The 17,931-nt window shown below is 39.4% G+C and overlaps 1 protein-coding gene across 1 annotated transcript in view; it reads right to left on the bottom strand.

Annotated features, from left to right (window-relative positions):
• Nucleotides 1-1,353: 1,353 nt before the first annotated feature.
• LOC310910154 (uncharacterized protein) overlaps nucleotides 1,354-17,931 on the bottom strand; it is a gene marked incomplete at its 5' end in the record, with an annotated part of 60,348 nt that continues 43,770 nt past the window's right edge. The window contains 16 exons of the mRNA XM_083862611.1: nucleotides 1,354-1,845; nucleotides 4,626-4,815; nucleotides 5,553-5,719; nucleotides 6,616-6,804; nucleotides 7,707-7,814; nucleotides 8,685-8,822; nucleotides 9,232-9,346; nucleotides 11,021-11,246; nucleotides 11,551-11,687; nucleotides 13,126-13,261; nucleotides 14,432-14,469; nucleotides 15,217-15,309; nucleotides 15,433-15,602; nucleotides 16,520-16,583; nucleotides 16,997-17,039; nucleotides 17,599-17,639. Of these exons, the coding sequence (XP_083718737.1) occupies nucleotides 1,535-1,845; nucleotides 4,626-4,815; nucleotides 5,553-5,719; nucleotides 6,616-6,804; nucleotides 7,707-7,814; nucleotides 8,685-8,822; nucleotides 9,232-9,346; nucleotides 11,021-11,246; nucleotides 11,551-11,687; nucleotides 13,126-13,261; nucleotides 14,432-14,469; nucleotides 15,217-15,309; nucleotides 15,433-15,602; nucleotides 16,520-16,583; nucleotides 16,997-17,039; nucleotides 17,599-17,639 (2,166 nt within the window). The 3' untranslated portion in view covers nucleotides 1,354-1,534. The remainder of the gene's footprint in view (nucleotides 1,846-4,625; nucleotides 4,816-5,552; nucleotides 5,720-6,615; nucleotides 6,805-7,706; nucleotides 7,815-8,684; nucleotides 8,823-9,231; nucleotides 9,347-11,020; nucleotides 11,247-11,550; nucleotides 11,688-13,125; nucleotides 13,262-14,431; nucleotides 14,470-15,216; nucleotides 15,310-15,432; nucleotides 15,603-16,519; nucleotides 16,584-16,996; nucleotides 17,040-17,598; nucleotides 17,640-17,931) is intronic.

The following is a 17,931-nucleotide window of genomic DNA, read 5'->3' as shown; positions in this document are numbered from 1 at the left end:
CTCATTCTGCATGTCTTCAGACTTCCTGCCTAGATGCTTCCTGCTGTTGGTAAAATAATTTTTGCCCTTCAGACAATAATGCTCTAACTGCATATAGGAACCTGGGAGTGCTTCCAAATTCCCAGGTCTGGCTGTGCCCTCTGGCTAAATCCCATTCCATGCTGCGATGAGATCCAGCATTCATCAGCAGGACTGCTGTCTTTGCTCTCTTGTTTCCATGGGAGATAAACTCTGGGCATACAGTCCAGGAGCTCTATGGACTCCTGTAACATGCAGGTATGTATTCACTGACCTAAGTGGCAAGCAGAAGGTTACAACTCTGTGCATCACCTAGAAAGGGACCCTCAACCTTGAGGGCAAAGGAATTTGTAAGACTTCCATTTTTGGCTGACAATAACAGGATTTCTTGACAAAGAATACTACAGCAGAACTGAGGAGTGGGGAAGCCTGTAGGAAACATGGGCTTGTGGGTATAAGATGTCTAATAAATAAAACAATAGCATTGAATTAAAAAAAAAATAGAAGAATAAATGTAGAATATTACAGATTCCATCTGTCAAAACCCCAGACTGCTTACTGGAAAGGAGACATGTTTATGTCACAACCAAGGCATCAGAAAGTTGAAAACTGATGTTTTGTTAATTTCAGTTGTCATACTCTATAGCAAGTTAAAAAAATCACATTTGCATGAGTGATATTAGGTATACAATTTTAGTTTTGCTTTGTCTGTGTTCCTTGTGTCTTTTCAATGTAATTTTCTCAAACACTTAAATATTATCAATATTAAAGAACATTTGATATTACCAATAGCATTTAAATCCAGCTTGCTAAAATAAATTAACATGAGTTGGTTCTTGTAGAGATGGGTCTTAGTTGTAATCCTAAACTCAAGGGGTCCCAGGATCCTGGACTAGCTTACATCTAGGTCTGGAGCAGGTATATTTTCTTCTTCAATAATTTTTCAGCAGCTATGAAATGTCTGCATGTTGTCTTTGTCTTGCTAGTAGAACTTAAAATAAGTGGCTGAAACATGTATTTGGTATGAAAACTATTTATTTGCTGTAACTCTTACTCAAAAGAAGTGGTTTATTATATAAATTTAATATTTATTTACATTCACATAAAGATTTCTTCGTTCATGAATGGCTTCCTTGATTTTGTTTTAGAGACAATGGGTTTTGTTCTCTATTGCATTTCTGGACTGGCAATCCTCTGTTTCTATAGCACAGGTAGAACACAAACAGCATAAACTTCCTCAAACTTCCTTGTCCACGCAGTTTGGCCCTGGCCTGGAAGGTCACTTCTGCAAATGCAGTGGAGCACAGCCTCACCTAGCTGTGCTCCTGAGGTTGTCAACGAGGGAAGCACATTAGTTCATTAAGGAAGAGCTGGTTTTTTGAGTTTATTCCCTCCACTGACAGACAGGCTGAACATTTTTGATGACAAGTGAAGTGCTATTCTTAGCGTTCTTTGGCTTTTCTTCACTTCCTAATAAAATTCCTTTTCTTCTTCATCAACAGGACTCATAGATACTTTATTTCACATTCCCTGGTGCTGGGCAGTCAGCCAAGAGCTGGGTTCCCTCTCTGTCAGGCACACACACGCCGCGGCCATCGGGTGGTTTTTGCAGCGCTTGCTCTTTCTTACGCTGCTTTTTCCGCTCCACAGCTGTACGCAAGGCCCCGAGAATCAAATCTTTGTTGTTCTGGACGTTGTAGTAACTTAGATTCACCAGCTTGTCAAAATTTTCCTCTGAATAGCTCAGATTGTTTATGTAATATGGGCCACAGGCATTGGCAACGTCAACCTCACCCTCTGCCATCTCTGACGGACTACGCTTCACACCTAACAGACAAACAATGTCTTGGTTAATTTTTAAAAAAACAGGGTCTGGGTGTTTCTCAGGCATGCACAAATAGTGGATCACAACCCTAAACTAAATCAGTTTTTTGCTCAACTCTGCACTGATGGGACACAGCATATGAGCAGACCAAGCTTCTATCTATCTGCTAGAACATAGAATAAATAGGTCCTTGGAAAGAAAGAGGTCAATTAATTTTGTTGGATTCTGAAGATTACTGATTCCAGTATGTGTCTTTGACTGCTAAAGGACGGCTGGAGATCCCACCCATGGGGCAGAGACCTGAGGATGTGGAGATCCACTGCTGTGTGCTGTCCTGTAATCCCATGACAACGGTTTCACCCCAGCCAGCAGCTAAGCAATGCATCTGCTTGCTCAGTACACCCTCACCACTGGGATGGGGAGAGAATAGAAGAGCAAAGTGAGAAAATGTGGGTGGAGATAAAGACAGTTTAATGGGACAGAAAAGGAAGAACAACATAATTCTCATTCCAGATTGCAAACAAATTAACTCTTTCCCAGATGAAACTAGGTTCACATACATTTTTATGCTTCCTTGTTTCCACAGACCTTTTGGTTTTCTGACAGCAGCATGAGGGAAGAGCATTAGAAACCCAGGAATGGTAGGTAATATTGTCAGAGAAATTATCAGAAACATGAGAATTTTTCTGTCAGCCTCCAGTGAGACCACCACATTGCCAAGAGAGTGTTACTGTAGCAAACAAGCACTCTCCCCAGTCACAGATATCTGCACCACAGCAGCCATGGCAGGCAGGTAGGAACTGGGAAAAGTCAGCATCTCACTGACAGGACCTCATGCATTTAGGGAATCTTCTCTACCAGTATGGATCTACCAACATTGATCAAAGGGTTCTGATTTTCCTTGAAGCATCTCTCAGAGTCCAATAGATGCACTCATCTCAGCTTTGCAGACAGAGTTACAGACAACTGGTACCACTCAACTGAAGCAGTCTAAGTCTCACACAGAGAATTTCCTTTCTACTTGATTATAGAATAGCCTAACAGTGCAGAAGTTAACTGATTTGAATGTGTCAGTTTTACTTATTTACTGCTCTGATTCTAAATTCCCCCTCTGGACAAGCTGACGGATGAACTGCCTGTTCATGTGATTGTATTAAAACTTCACATGCTGTCCAATTTAGATCTGGGCTAGGGCATGGTACTGAAGCACTATAAATTAAGCTGATCTCTGCCTGTCACTAACAAAGGACAGACATCTTTTCCAGCCTCACAGGACCTTTTGCAGCATCCATCCTGCTGCTATGGAGGTCAGGTCTCAGCTGCACGGTGTCAGTCCTTCCAAAAAATCTGCCTGCACATAGTCCTTTCATGACAGCTCAGCTGACACTTTGCTGGAGGGGGCACAACAAGGACCCCCCTTCCTTCTCTTCCTGTTTAGTCTCATCTTGCAGCTACCAGCTGAACCGGTTGGGCAACACAAGCTTGCCTCAAGCCTATGCAGTATGCAGATATCATGCAGGCCCTTCATATTAATTTTCTTCAGACCTAGCAACACCCCTTTTTAGACTCCCTGACAATATATGTTGACATTTAACATCTGCATACCATCAGATGTACACCTGACAGCAGATAACTGACTTAGGCTAGGCATCACTCATTTCTGGAAATTATTGAGGGGAAGCAGGCAAGCAAATTCTCAGAGAGCAATACAAAAGAGCAGGGCAGTATTGAAAAGAAGAACAGAAGCTAAATCTCAGCTCTTCTAGTTCTTTCTTCTTTTCTCCTTTCTTTAAGTCTCTCTACAAAGGGCAACTGCAGAAAGCAATCTTTCAGTTACTGATCAGTGGTGAGAGTTGGAGTAGAATGGTGTGTGTACATGCATAAATACACTTAGTCTATTTGAATACGGATCAAAACCACAGTTTTGCACCTCAAATGTGCAATTAACTCAATTGACAAAGCAAAAGTACCATATTATTTTTTACAACTTACTTAATATAAAAGGATAATAATCGATACAACTGATGCATTTGTTTTGGTTTTAAATTGAATGTACCATGTATTAACCCAGAACTTCTGACTTTCAAGTATACTGGCTTTGAAGTGAACTCACAATCTGAATTAGGAATTTTAGCATATGGAGAAGGAGTAACTGAGACTTTGGTAGCAAGAGAATATTATGGCATGTGGGATATGGTACCAGGACATAGAATTCATCTGTTTAGAAGTGACTGGCAATGTTGCTATTGAAGCTCTTTAAATTTCAAAGTGAACAGACACTGTTGGAATGGCTCAGTGTTGTACTTTCATCACTTCACTGTTTCACGGTTACATTTTCATCACTTTGCTAGTTTATACTTTTGTTTTCAAGGTTATCTGCCTAACTGTAAGCCTGGAAATTACTTTAACAATGAAATCCTTAGACTCCTTGGAGCATTCTCTAACAGGAGAGAATGACAACTATGAGAGGAAATTACCCCTGCTAATTTCTGCTACTGCAGATAAACAGAATATTCTTTTCTTCAATTAACTACAATCTGCTTATGAAAAGCAAAAAAAAAAAATTGAAGAGGAAAATATGTGCCAAAGGCTAATCCCACACGCTTCTCTACTGTCCAGGAAAAATCACATATTTTAATTTTCTTGATATGGTTCAGCTCTAAGCAAAGAGAGTTCAAGTCTGTTATTACAGCATAATCTGAAAAACAGACATTATCCAGTAAAAAAAGAGGAAGAAAGTGGCCACTGGCTCTGTTAATTTGATGGGTAATTCTTAACTTACCAGGTGCTTTGTATTCCCTGAAGGTGTCATTTACTAGAGGGAAAAATATCACAATAGGTGTTTCTGGGCTCTCTTTATCACCAATAACGTAGCATTCTTTCAGATGTGGAGTTTCCTGATCATCTGGCAAGGAATTTGTAGGGAAAGGAATTCCCTGTTTTGCGAAGTATTTAGAGGCCTCTTTCAGGGGCTTGTTGCCATAACAGGAAAACAAAACAAAAGAAAACATCAGAACACACAGGAAGAACTTTAAATTTGACCATAATCTAATTTCACTGGGAGTATTTGTGGGGCAAAAGTCAGGTTCTGACAGATTATGGTACTTACCCAACGTGGGTATAGGTTGTTTATGGATCCAAGACTTGGAAGGCCAGAGTTAAGTGAAATGAGTCTGAAATCCACATGCCTGTCTTTGAAAATCTACATTGGCTATGTTTCACATTTGGCTATTAAAATTTGCCTTTAGATAACTCTTTATTCCTATGGAATTTAACATTCCTAAATGCAAACTGTTGTTGCATTTATTTGTATATCTGGTTTTCTGCATCAAACCTTTCTATTGTTGCAGTTATATTGTCCTGAAGGTACGTTTTCCCTTGCACAGGAATATGTATGATTGCATTGAGAAATATTAGACAATGTTTAAAGGCAATTAGCTTCATTCATTCTACTTCTGACTGCCCTCAAATCAGCTAAAACTACTTACATGTAAAAATGGGCAAGTACAGTTTACTAAATTATTACTTCCTGATAATATTTGTACTGTTCCAGAAAGATATGTGACCCCCCAGTTAACAGTAAACTGTTAACTTATCAACACTTCCCAGATATTGGGGAAAAATGAAAGTTTCCGTGAGTAGAGAATCAGCGGTTCTGGGAACTCAGTGATGAAACAGAAATCAGTGAAGAAGAATGTGCAAGACTCACCCCTGTCTGTGAACCTGAGCTGTAGTTGAAATGCAAAATGACATCCACTTTCCTTTCTGGTCTCATGAGGGGTGGGTAACTGGTAGCAAAGACAAATGCAGTATCAATCAGGATGAGGTAGTCTGTTGCTGTTGTCAGGTGGTTGGGCTGAGAGTCCAGCTCACAGTCTGGGAAAGAAGCACATTTTTTCAGAGAAGGTGCCCAATGCAAGGGAAGTGCTGAGGAAAGTCTATTGTTAACAAAAAGGCACTTCAACTTTTCTTGGGTCCTACCTATATAGCTGATGGCTGCAGTTCAGTAATTTCTCAGTTCCTCATCTGGCTTCCTCTTTTCAATCTTTACTTTGCAATTTCTTTGGCTTTCCTCTGACCAAAAGGGATTAACTTAGGGCTCAGAAAAATAGACTTAATGTGTCTATTATGTGTTTATTAGACTTAATCTTGTGTGTGACTCTGACCAGATTGGTGTGGGGTGGTTTTTTTTCTTGTTTTTTTTTTCTTCTCTGTTAATATGAAACAAACTAAAACAGTACCTCACTCTCTCAACACAGTAAAAAGACTAAATATGTTGGGTGCCTTGCTCACTATGAGAGCAGGCACACAGCTACAATTTTACATGGAATATCTGGTGCCAGACTGAACAAAAATATTCCCTACCTGGACGACAAAGAATACTGTTAGAAAGGTTATAGCTTACTTAGAAGTAAAAATGTAACAGGAAACAAAGCTCCCTGCCACATTCCTTGAGCATTGGCCAGGCAAGTTAGAATGTATGGTAGCACCAGTGCCATGCCACAGGCACAGCAGCAGCTGGCTGGCACAGACATATGCTGGGTGACTAATTGGGATTTTTCTCACCTAACAGTCATGAGACTTCATGTATTTTTTAAAAGAACTTATTTTGAAGCCTCTCCTGCTACCTAGTTTTAGCTTTCAGTGACAAACACCTTCAAACACTATCAGAACGAAACAAAAAGCAGTTGGCTTGATAACTTTTTAAGGATTGTTTCTTTTTCACAAGGATGGTTTAAGCTATAACTCAAAGCAGGGTGTTGTCACCATACCTTTCCACTTGGAAAACTCGCATTCTAGGTATTTGTTGTTTATCTGGAGGCCTTTCAGGAAGTTATGGATTTCTGAGGCTGCTGGACGTAACATTGCAATGTCTCGGAAAATTTCTGAAAAGCTGTCAGGAGGGGAAACCACTCGAGTTTCCAGCTCATTTGGTCTTGTAGGGAATAGGGCTTCATCATCTACAGAAGAAAGAATAATAGTTTATATATGTGGTTTCACTGTTGAAGTCAAGCTGTGCAGTCATCCTTTGGTTTAATATGTTTGGAAAACTTGGACTTCTTTCTCTTTTTACTTCCAGGATTTTTACAAATCTCATTTGTTTTAGCTAAGCTTTGAAAAACCCCTTTCTTCCTCTCACTTCACAATGATAAAGGCTTTGTTTGTACTGCAAAAGGGTCCACCTCACCCACTAGAAATTTCTTTGTTTTGTATGATTTTATCCATTAAATATCTTGCACTTAACTTTGTCTTCCTTTGCTACTCCATGCCACATTTTCTCCCTCAGACACATAAAAAGCCACACGATAACAATCTCTCAGAAACATAATAAATGTTCCTCACTAGCAAATACAAAATCCTTGATTTAGCAACCAAAAAGTACTCCCTTACAAGCTCTAGAAGACAAAAAAAAAAGTAAGCCATTTTGAAATACGTCTCTTCTTTATCATCTTTTCTTTGTAATGTGTTTGTCTCATGTATTTCTCCTTGAAATCTGACCCTGCAGATCTTTCTTAACTTTGTATCACGTTTCGCAAATCTCATCCTTATGACTAGTTTGGAATGATTTCCAGTAGTACTGAAGTTTGTGTCAATGTTTTGTAGACTTCAGAGACTCATAAGAGGGCCATTGTCACTTTTACTTTTCTGTGACGGATCCTGTGGGTTCTTTTCACACACAACTGAAATAATTGCCATATGTCATACATGGCATGAATTTCCTTCTGGTTTACATGTGGATAATGGAAATTCTTGAAGAGAATGTTCTAAAAGGGTTTTGAAAAATTTGGTAAGAGAGTAGCAGCATAGAGGGGGAAAAAAAAAAGGTAAAATAAACCAAAATAATCACATAAGAATAACCCACCTATGTCAGTAATTTTGTCTCGTGTCCATTTGTGCCAGAAGTCTTCTGAATTAACAGATAAATACCAAGCATCCATGAGATTCAAGGAAAATACACTGCTCCAGATCCCTGTGGCACAGGATGTATTTGAGAGAAAATAAATAGGGCACAAAGGAATTTGATGTAAACCTTTCAAATAACTGGACACGTCAGGGAACAGGGTCAGAAATGTCCCTGCATTATTCTAGAGAAGGTAGGAAGAAAGTGCCAAGGTGTAGAAAGGGGGTGGTGACCTGACAGCATTTCTGACCACAGAAGGGAAGACCTGAATCCTTATCTGAAATTGCAGCCAGAGACAGAGAGATTCTAAGTTGCTTCCTTACTCTTCACCATTAGCTGTAGTGAAATCTCCACACAAGCAAAAAGTTTCAACTTCTCAAAAAAACCCCACAAACTTCCTTTTTCCTTTATGCAGTTGGTGGAAGTAGAAAGAACAGTGAGGCAAGAGATGGATTTCTCAAAGGGAACAACGATTTCCTTACTGCTTTCACTTTTTTTATGCAAGAGGGAAAAAAGATAACTATTATAACCTACTTGCACTCTGAAATGGAAATTTTACCTTAAGAATTAATCAGGGCTATATGTGGCAGGGACTTTGTAGATAAAAAGGTGCATTTTAGAGACTTGGGCTGCAGAAGAAACTGATTGCTTAAATTAGCAGCAATGATACACAACTTTTATTGCTGACAAATACATATATTTATTACAGAGGTCTCATGTCAGTAAGCATAAGCACAGATGAAATTAATAAATCTGTTAAGATGAATAAGATCACAGAGCAAATTAAAAATCCTGCAGATTGTGACCTGTTATCAGTTCTGGTATTTTACCATGTACTGCCCTTGGCAGATAAAAACACACTAACTGTTTAATTTCAGAAGAGGGGTTTGTGCAGGAGCAGATTATATTACATTACTTTTTCTCAGAACAACAAATTACCTTCCAAAAAGCAGATTCTGGATTCTGGGACTTTCTTCATAAGATGACCCATGAAGAACTCACTGCCAAAATCTTCTGCACGAATGAAGGCGCCATATTTTGGGAATCCTACCTCATAAGGGGTGAATTCCACCCATTCTAAAAGAAAAGGCATAAGAAAGACTCATTACAGCAACAGAGGCATAATTATTTGAATAAAACATAATATTGGCCCAGTTAAGGCAGTCTGGTTTCTAATTACTGCATTTTGCAAGCAGCCATTTATTCATAGTACATTTCACAGTGGTGAACATGCAGAACAAATTGTCCTCTTACAGCTATATGTCTTTATAAACTTTTTCACAGTTTCTACACGAGTGCATAATGTCTTCTATTGTCCTGCTTTTGATCCTGAATACTAAGGTCTTCAAAATATTAACTATTGAATTTCTTCTCTGAGGTGGATTAGCCTTTCAGAGGATTTGTGCATTGAACTGATATCCTTATGTAATCCTAAATTGACCCCACTTGGAATTAAATGCAAAATGCAATTCTGGAGTATTGTTACCTCTAAAATCCTGGTCGCTGATTTTATCCTTCACATTGAGAGAGAGGTAGATAGGCAGAGGGTTTTGACCCTGATTTAGTGCCTGCTGCTGATCTGTGAGCTTATGGCAGTCCTCCTGTTTTGAAGAATGACAGTAGCTGAGGACAATTGGATGATACAAAGACCTTCCCACTTCATCTAAACCTGGGTTGTGACAATGCAGTGCATGCATGACTCCAACTAGGATGCGCCACAGTTGCTTAGTTCAGGAAAGGTGCTGTCATTGCTATCCCTGTCCCTCCCCTGCCCCAACATTTCAGCACACAAATAATCCTAAATCCATATGTTGAAAGAATATAGTAAGGAGAAAATGCCATTACCCACATTTTTGATTTCAGAAAAGATGTCTGGGAATGTTTGAAAAGCACTCTTAACAGGATATATTTTGTTATGAAGGAGTAAACTCCTCTCTGACGTCCAGAAAAACATCTTTTCCTGAGACCTGTGGTAGTTTTCCTCAGACCTGTGACAGAGATGAGGCTCATGCAGAGTTAACAAGCCTTGGCCCTTCTGCTGTGAAGCTCAGGCAGGGTGAAAGGGGCAGGATAGTTTGAGAACAGAACCAAGGTGTGTAAGTGTACTCCTACAGGCAGAGCTGCAGGGGCTCCCCCTCACCAGAGCAGCCCAGGGAAGGATGGCTGTGCTACCAGTGCCACCAGGCTTCCCTTGGATTATTGTTGGTCAGGGGACAGGGCTGTGGGAACACTCTCATCTTTCTGCTGAACACAATCCCAGGGAGTCTCTACCACTGTGCTGTGACCAGGCAGTAGAAATGTGGATGTATGTGGGGTTAATCATATTACAGGGGGAATGTTTTCTTGTTCTAAAGTATAAATGGCCTAGTGGGAAAGAAATAATCATGAAGATTAAAACAGAGCCTGAACACAGCTCTTGATGGAAAAGTTTGCAGGGTGATGTCAGAGATACTGTCTTTGGGCTTGTGATTTTCCTTTGCCTTGCCTTATTGTGCAGCTCTTGTAAAAGAACAGCAGGATTTTCATTCAAATATTTACATGTGAATTCACAGAATCACAAAATGGTTGGGGTTGGAAGGGCCCTTAAAAATCACTTAGTTCCAATCCCACTGCCATAGGCAGGGACACCTTCCAGAAGACCAGGCTTGTCCCCATCTGACCTGGTCTTAAACACTGCTGGGTACAGGGAGTCCACAACCTCTCTGGAATGTGTTCCAGTGCCTCACTACCCTCATAGTGAAGAATTCTTCCTAATACCTAATCTAAATCTATCCTCCTTTGTCTTAAGGCCATTTCCCCCTTGTCCTACCACTACATGCCCTTGTGAATTATCTCTCTCCAACCTTCTTGTAAGCCCATTTTAGATTCTGTGAGGAATAAATGAAAAGTTGTTAATACTGTAATTTTTCCATTATTTCTTTTCATTCCTATCCTTTCTGTATCAGATGTGATGTAAAGATCTGTGTAATACAGCCAACAAACATAATGAATTGTACTGCCAAGGCACATGCTGAAGGCATCTGTATGAAAAACTAACAAGCAAAAAAACCTCCTTTGCATAAGGGTGGTCAAACATTGTGGCATGTGCTGCCCAGAGAATTTGTGGAGATATTCAAAGCCCATAGTTCAGGGTAGCTGGTCCTTTCTAATTCCGCTTGGACAAGATGAACTATAAAGGTCCCTTCCAATCTCAACTAGTTTTTTATTTACTGTCTTTCCTCAGTGCTCTATTCACTTAATATTCAAATCTGAAGAGAAAGGTGCTGTTATTGTACCTTATCATGTAACATGGTTTCAATGATGAGTCCCCATAGATCCGTAAAACATGGCTGATGTCCTTCCTGTTTCCTCTGGCACAATTCTTCCAAATAGTATTTCAGACGATCAGGAGCAAAACAAGAAACAAACTTGTTTTTAAGTACTTGCTTTCGGACATCATTGAGGGTTTCCTTGAGATCCTTTTGGGACCAATTAGGATCTTCATACAAGTTTGACATAGTCCTAAAAAAAACCAAACCAAACAAAAAAACATGAGGAAAAGAGTGAGTTCTAAAGCAGAGCTTCAGGAAGTTATGGAGGTTTGCATATTATGTCTTCATTTATATGAAAAAAACACCATGTGTTTGGTACTATTCATATATTTAATTAATTGCAAATGAGGGAAAATACCCACTGAAAGACAACTACAACAAAAAAAGACACAGTTGAAAAAGAAAACCCTTTCTTGATAGTTAAGATCATGTAACTCAAGATCACTCCCTGATGTCAATTATGAAAAATTCCTGTGTTCTTATCTTGGTCTTACCATGTTGTTCCAGATAAACCAGTGATATATGAGACACAGTCCAAGACATTCATTTCCTGCACACTGAGGAGGTGAGCATACATGGCTGTCAGAGCTCTGGTTCCACCTCCCGTTGTCATGATTGCCACCACAGGTACCTGTTCAGTCCCAAAATACATGTATTTAGTGACATGGTCTGAGAAAGGACAGACACATCTCTGATTAGAAGGAGAAACTTACAGCACTAATAAAGTAGTAAAAATATACCACCAGTCCAATGTGAAGAAAAACCTGAATTAATAATGGGGCATGTAAGGAGTAAGAAATACTTCATATTTTCCTCTGTCAAGCAGCTCCGTGTTAGAACATTTTTAGTGGTCCATTTGAAAACGATTAACACAGAGCAGAAAAAATTAGAGGAAATGGTACCTTCTTTTATCTGAATCAGATTATTATCAGCTACAATAGACCAGAAAATACCAGTGCTGTCTCACATCTTCCATGCGAGAAGTAATAACTTCTCTTTTCCTGAAGATTGCTGAAACCATTGTACAGTTATTCCACAGGCCATACTAGAAATGTCATGACTTATAGATTTAAGAGCACAGTTCAGAACCCCTGAAATGAGAGGTTGGTGATGCCATTCCCTTTTAAAGCTGCTGGAGGGAGAGAGAAACCATGCTCACTCCACCTACCACATATGTGTATATAGTACTAGGTATGCAAGTGATCTGCAATTACTTGCTTCTGTGATCACACAGAAATCCAAGGACTGGCAGTCTTAGGAAAAGAAATTCATAAACATGAATTTGCTTCTTTGACAGTAAAAACGGCTACTGTGCATTGGAGTGAATGAATGTCATGTACGAATCAAGAAGAATATAGAGAGATTGTATGTTCTGCAGGGATGTATGGGCTCTACATCTGAGGGAAGGGAATGACCCATGGCTTAGTGTTGGCATTTAAAGGCAGAGTCTTGTGTCTGAAAGGTCCAGCTGTGCAAGAAAAGCTGAACTCAGTTTAGGTCAAAACAAGAAAAAATTATCATGTCTGCATTTCAGTTTAGGCTTCACATTCCAGACATGAGTACATAATTAAAAAAAAAAAAAAAACAACAGCTTGATTTTCCCCTGCCTTAAACCCTCTGTTATCAATCCTGTTTGCTGAGCAGATGAAGTCAGACTGGCAGTGTGCTGTGCTCACACAACAGGAACCTAAATGGTGGCACAAAGGATAAACAAAATAAAAACCAGTTTTAACCATGCGCGAATGAAGTGCTGAATCCACTGTTCAGACCTGGGCAAAAAGAAATTTTGGCCTTGGTTCTGAGAGCACCTAGCCCTTCTCTATGTCATGGGGCAGACTGCTACTGAACACAAGGCTAGATTCTCTAGCTTCAGGGCTACAGGCTTTTTACTTTTTATTCATGTTTATGATAAGTACTCATTTCTTCCCTAGAATAGAGAAAAGAATTCAGCCATAGAGAACTCAGCTCTAGCTTGTACATGAAACTACAAGGTTTCAAAAAAAAAGTGACCATCAATGCTGTTTTGACACTCAGCTGTGCAGAAAGCAGAGAATAATTATGTCTCGTACCTCATCATCCTGCAAGTCCTCTTCCAGATGGAGAATGTCCTTCAAAGCAGCTGCAACCACCTTCTTCCTCTTGTGAATGAAATCCTGTTCCTGGGCACACAGATCAAACCCCAGGCGTACATCTAGGTCTTCCTTGCTGGAACACAGATCAGGTATCATACATCACAATTGTAGTCTAAGCCAACATTTTAATTGCTTTACTTCATAAATAGAAATACCTTCACTACCAGGTCTATATAAAGCAAAGCAGGAAGGTATTAAATATTCTGGTTTGTTCTTGGAGAAAAAGAGTCCAAATGCCTTTGAAAGGAAAGGAATTCTTTTTCTCCCTGCCAAAGATGCCTGGAATTAAATACAATGCAAATAACAGACGTTCCTTTTCACACATAAATCCAGAAGCCTGCAGAGGGCAGCGTTTCAAAGGTGACTTTTAAAAGTTGTGCAAACTTCCACTGATATCTGGGAAACATTCTACTAAAGTTGTAGATTTACATGATTAGATGTTATTTGGATGGTTATAAGCACTAAATTTGTTGTTTGAAAGCTGCTATGAAAATCTTGCATAGGCATTCTAAGGAAGACTTTTTAAATGACAGCTATAAACTGTATGTATATTTCATAGCATATTTACTGAAAACAAACAGCATGATGGAAAAAGCACCTGCTTTTCTGGAAGTTCTCCTCTGTTACAATATAGTACATAATGAAACATATCCCTCTGATAAATATTACTAAGCCCTGAACAATATTTCAAAACATTTGTATTTCCTTGGTTTAGAAATAAGCAATTACTCCACTGAGTTTATTTGCATTTATCTCTTTGAGAAGACATTAAAACAATAAATGCAGGTACATTTATTATTTCAATTTTTTTCACATCTTAGAGTACCCAGGCACTCCAATTTTGATGTTTTAGTGGAAGAAAAAAGTTAAAGATACCTTTTGGGAAAGAGGAAGGGCTTTTTAAATTAGCCTTGAAATTTTGCTTTTATTGAGAATCTGCATTTGACAATAGATAGTAGTGGTATTGGAATGTCCACAGAAGCCCTTACCATGTAATATTGATTGTAGCACAGTATGAATAGAAAATTGGTGTGTTCTCTATAAAACATTTTCTTAACTCCCTGTCCCATTACAAAAACTCTGTAGCTGAAAATCTTTGCATTATGCGCTGAGTGCATTTTATTTCATAGTCTGAAATGAGGATGGACCAGCATTCAGGACAAAGGCAGTAGCAAAGGGATTGGAACTCGATTTACAACTATCTAAATACATAGAACCAAGGGGAAAACCACAAGTGTCTTACCATTGTTTCACCTTAAGGAGCAAATCAAATTTTCTGTGCTGAAAATTGAAAACGAAAAATGATGAATATTGATATTTTGTTTAAAATAGTCCCTTTCCCCCACCCAGACTGAGACATAGATCTTCTGGGTCATCATTACTCCTACAAAACTCTGAATCTTGAAAAACTGAGATGTCTTCTCAATATTTCAGTAGTAACCAGAGATGTGCACTGATTTAATAGACTAAGACTTCAGTACACTACCATCTGTAGTCCACATGTTATCTCTCTCGTAAAACTCAGTGTAGCTTACTTGGAATTAGTTGGCCACAGAAATAAACACCAGAAGAGCTGCAGTGCTACAGCTCACCTCCCTGAAAGGATCCACCACTGATGGTGTTGAAACCAGAGCCTCTCACATAACAATGTCAGATACAAGGGGAAGCCAGAGAGGCTGGGCACCTCCAGGCAGTGTGCCAGGCTGCAGCCTCACCATTCCATCCTGGTGGAACCCAGTGACCTCCAGCCTGGTTAAGTACATGGACAATGCAAGAAGCATGAGCAACACCTTGGATAGTTTTCTTCTTCCTCCTTTTCCCTTGGATTTCCCATTTTATTTTGCTCCAAATAATTTACTTCACTATGCATTACTCTATATTGGAGGGAGGATGGAAAACAATTGTTTCTGTATAAAGGGAAGTGGCCCTTGGTTTCTGCTTCATGCAAATCAGAAAGAATTTCAAAAAGGTTGCAAAGGATTCCCCATCACCAGCAGACTCACCAACTACTTCCCCATCGCCACTCACCTCACCAACTACTTCCCGCTCAGAGGGGAGTGACTTCAGAGGGATTGTCAAGGGGACACTTCTCCTCCTTGGTCCACATGACATACAAGCACACTGAAAAGGAGCATGGAGTTCTTTTTGGTTAAAACAGAAATGTTCTCCTCTTGCTGCCTACTCACTTGTAAATGTCAGGTCATAGAACAGTCTTTGTTGTCTACCATGTCTGGGGTAACGTACAAAGGTGGGAAGCTTCGTCCTCTTTCTGAGTGCAATATCCAAGGAGGGTTGCTTGTATCTGGCATAGTGGAAGAAAGTGGGGTCTGGGAGAGGGGAGCGGGAGTCACGGCCCACTGAAATTGTCTGGGTTTCTTCAAAGGATCCTCTCACTGTAAATGTTAGCTCATTCTCTAAAACAATGAGATAAAATGCATACACAAGGTTACTTACAATTGTAAAAAAAAAGGAGAGGGGGAAAAAAAGAAACAAAAGGTAGCTTTGAACCAATTCCTCCTCCTCTTCCCTTGTATTTGGAAAACTCTTTTCTAAAAGTGATCCAAACCCCAAACATTTCAGGTGACTGTATCGTTTTTATGTGCTGAGCAGGAAGTCAGATGGGAATGTGACATGCATGGCACTGAATTTTAGATTGCTGCTTCATCATGACACAGGTACTTTGCATAGTTAATCATCCTCATCCCAGGCCAAATAATGAGCTGAAGAAGTTCTCAGTCCCCTAAAATAAGATCTGACTCTGCAGCAGATGACCCATGGATATATGGATAGCTTAGCTAATCCTGTCAGTGTGCGGTATGCATGCTCTGAGATTGCCTACCAGATCCAGCCCCTCAGGGGATGTGGGCAGAGGAACTTCTAGATTCTGGATCTTGACCAGGGTCAGGCAGGAGCCAGCTCCTGAGTGGCTAACCCCTGCAAAAAATGAGGTGTTTCTGTGCATATGCATAAGTCAAAGTGACAGAGATCCTGAGCAAAGTTAACGCCATGGACTATAACACCTGAGGAATTAAGCTTCTTCAGAGTTTAGCAGTACTGCAACAGAGGTTTGCAGAATCTCAACTTGAGTTTTAGATACCTTCTGTATAAGTATCTGATTCTAGTTGGTTTTATTCTGGCACAAGACTCTTCATGAACTCAGAACCCTGAACCTATACCTGCTGCAGGACTGGTGGCATTCCTTATTGCAAACTTTGTACAAATCACCTTAAATGTGATCAATTAGAGCCTTAGTATTTTGCTGATGCAATGTCCAGGGCTTGATAGAGACAGCAAAATTGCAAATATTTATTTTAAGAAGTAATAATCTTACCTGAAAAACGCTTATTTTGCCTTCTGCTGTCCAAGTGAACTTCCAAACAGGCTTCTTCACGACACTACAATATGTGTGATGAGGACAGAGAATTATATAACTCATCCAGCCATCTCATAACCAGTGCTGGCAGATGTTGAAAGGATCATTGTAGGAAAGGTTGTTTGAATGTGAGGGCCAGCTGTGTTGGACACTTTTGCCAGACACAATAAATGTGAGAATTAATTTATTGTCACTTGGGAAGATGGTGTTATGCTAAACACATTGTCATTTTCAATGGATCAGACAAAAAACAGGGGAAAATGATAATATAGTCAGAAGGCTCCTCTAAGGTCATGCTGATCTCTATAAAGATAAAGCTCCTAAGAGAAAGTATCACTAAAGACTAAAGACTTGCAATGTTTCCCTCACTGATATGGTCAGATATGGTAAGGAATGATGTGGGAAAGAACACAAAAGAACAAAATATTGCTTTACCACTATTGCCCCATTTGTGATGATGGTTTCAGGAGGACCCTGACTGGAAAACAAGAACAAATAATACATATTATATAAACAATATAAAAGTTCTGGATACTGTCCTGAACAGGACTTATTATTCTCTCTTAATTTTTTATAACTATTATTTTATTTACTTTTTCTTATTATTTCTGTAAGTATGATTCCTTGATACTAAATGCCACATAATGACCTAGCAGAATTGCTCTAAGGCACCTGGAAAGTCCTTGCAACAGCCTTAGCAGAAAAGGCATGACACAGGTTGGGTAGCAACATTCTCCTCAGCCATGACTTTCCCTGAGAGCACTGTCCAGTAAATCTGCAGACTTACTGCAGTGGGATTTCCAGCCAACTCTGAACTATGTAAGATAAAGATCTTTAAGAGAAAATCACAGAACTAAAATTTCTCTACTCCTGTCCATATCATGGCTTTTTTTTTTTTTTTCATATAATGATTACTTAATGCATATATGAAGTTCGGAAAAACTTGTCTCTGGCTGTTAAGGTGATACTGGATCTACAGTCTCGCTGCACTAATGCATAATTCCAAGTTGCAATAATAATAATGAGGTTTTACTCACATGGTCTCCAATACAAACTCAACTTCCAGCTCCTCCTTCCCCTGAAAATTAAAAAAAAAGTTGTCTCAAGTGGCATGTGCAGAGGTTTTCAAAGTGACCCTAATTTTTGCAAGCACTGTGTCCCTTACATTTAATAAATAAAAATATTCTGGTTTGTACTTGCTATTATCAGCATTAAATGACAAAGGCAGCTTTTTCCTCCCCAAGGAAAATTCTCAATTGTACTTGCAGAATGAAGGGTGTTTGGTGCTTATGAATCTCCCTAACAAACCTATTTCACGTATTCTTCTCTGCCAGCTTCCATGTGCTGAACATGATACGCTAAGGCTTAGT

The sequence above is a fragment of the Zosterops lateralis genome (genome assembly GCF_965231275.1).
Source record: "Zosterops lateralis genome assembly, chromosome: 6".
NCBI lineage: Eukaryota > Metazoa > Chordata > Aves > Passeriformes > Zosteropidae > Zosterops > Zosterops lateralis.
This window is presented reverse-complemented; position numbering and strand designations above follow the sequence as displayed.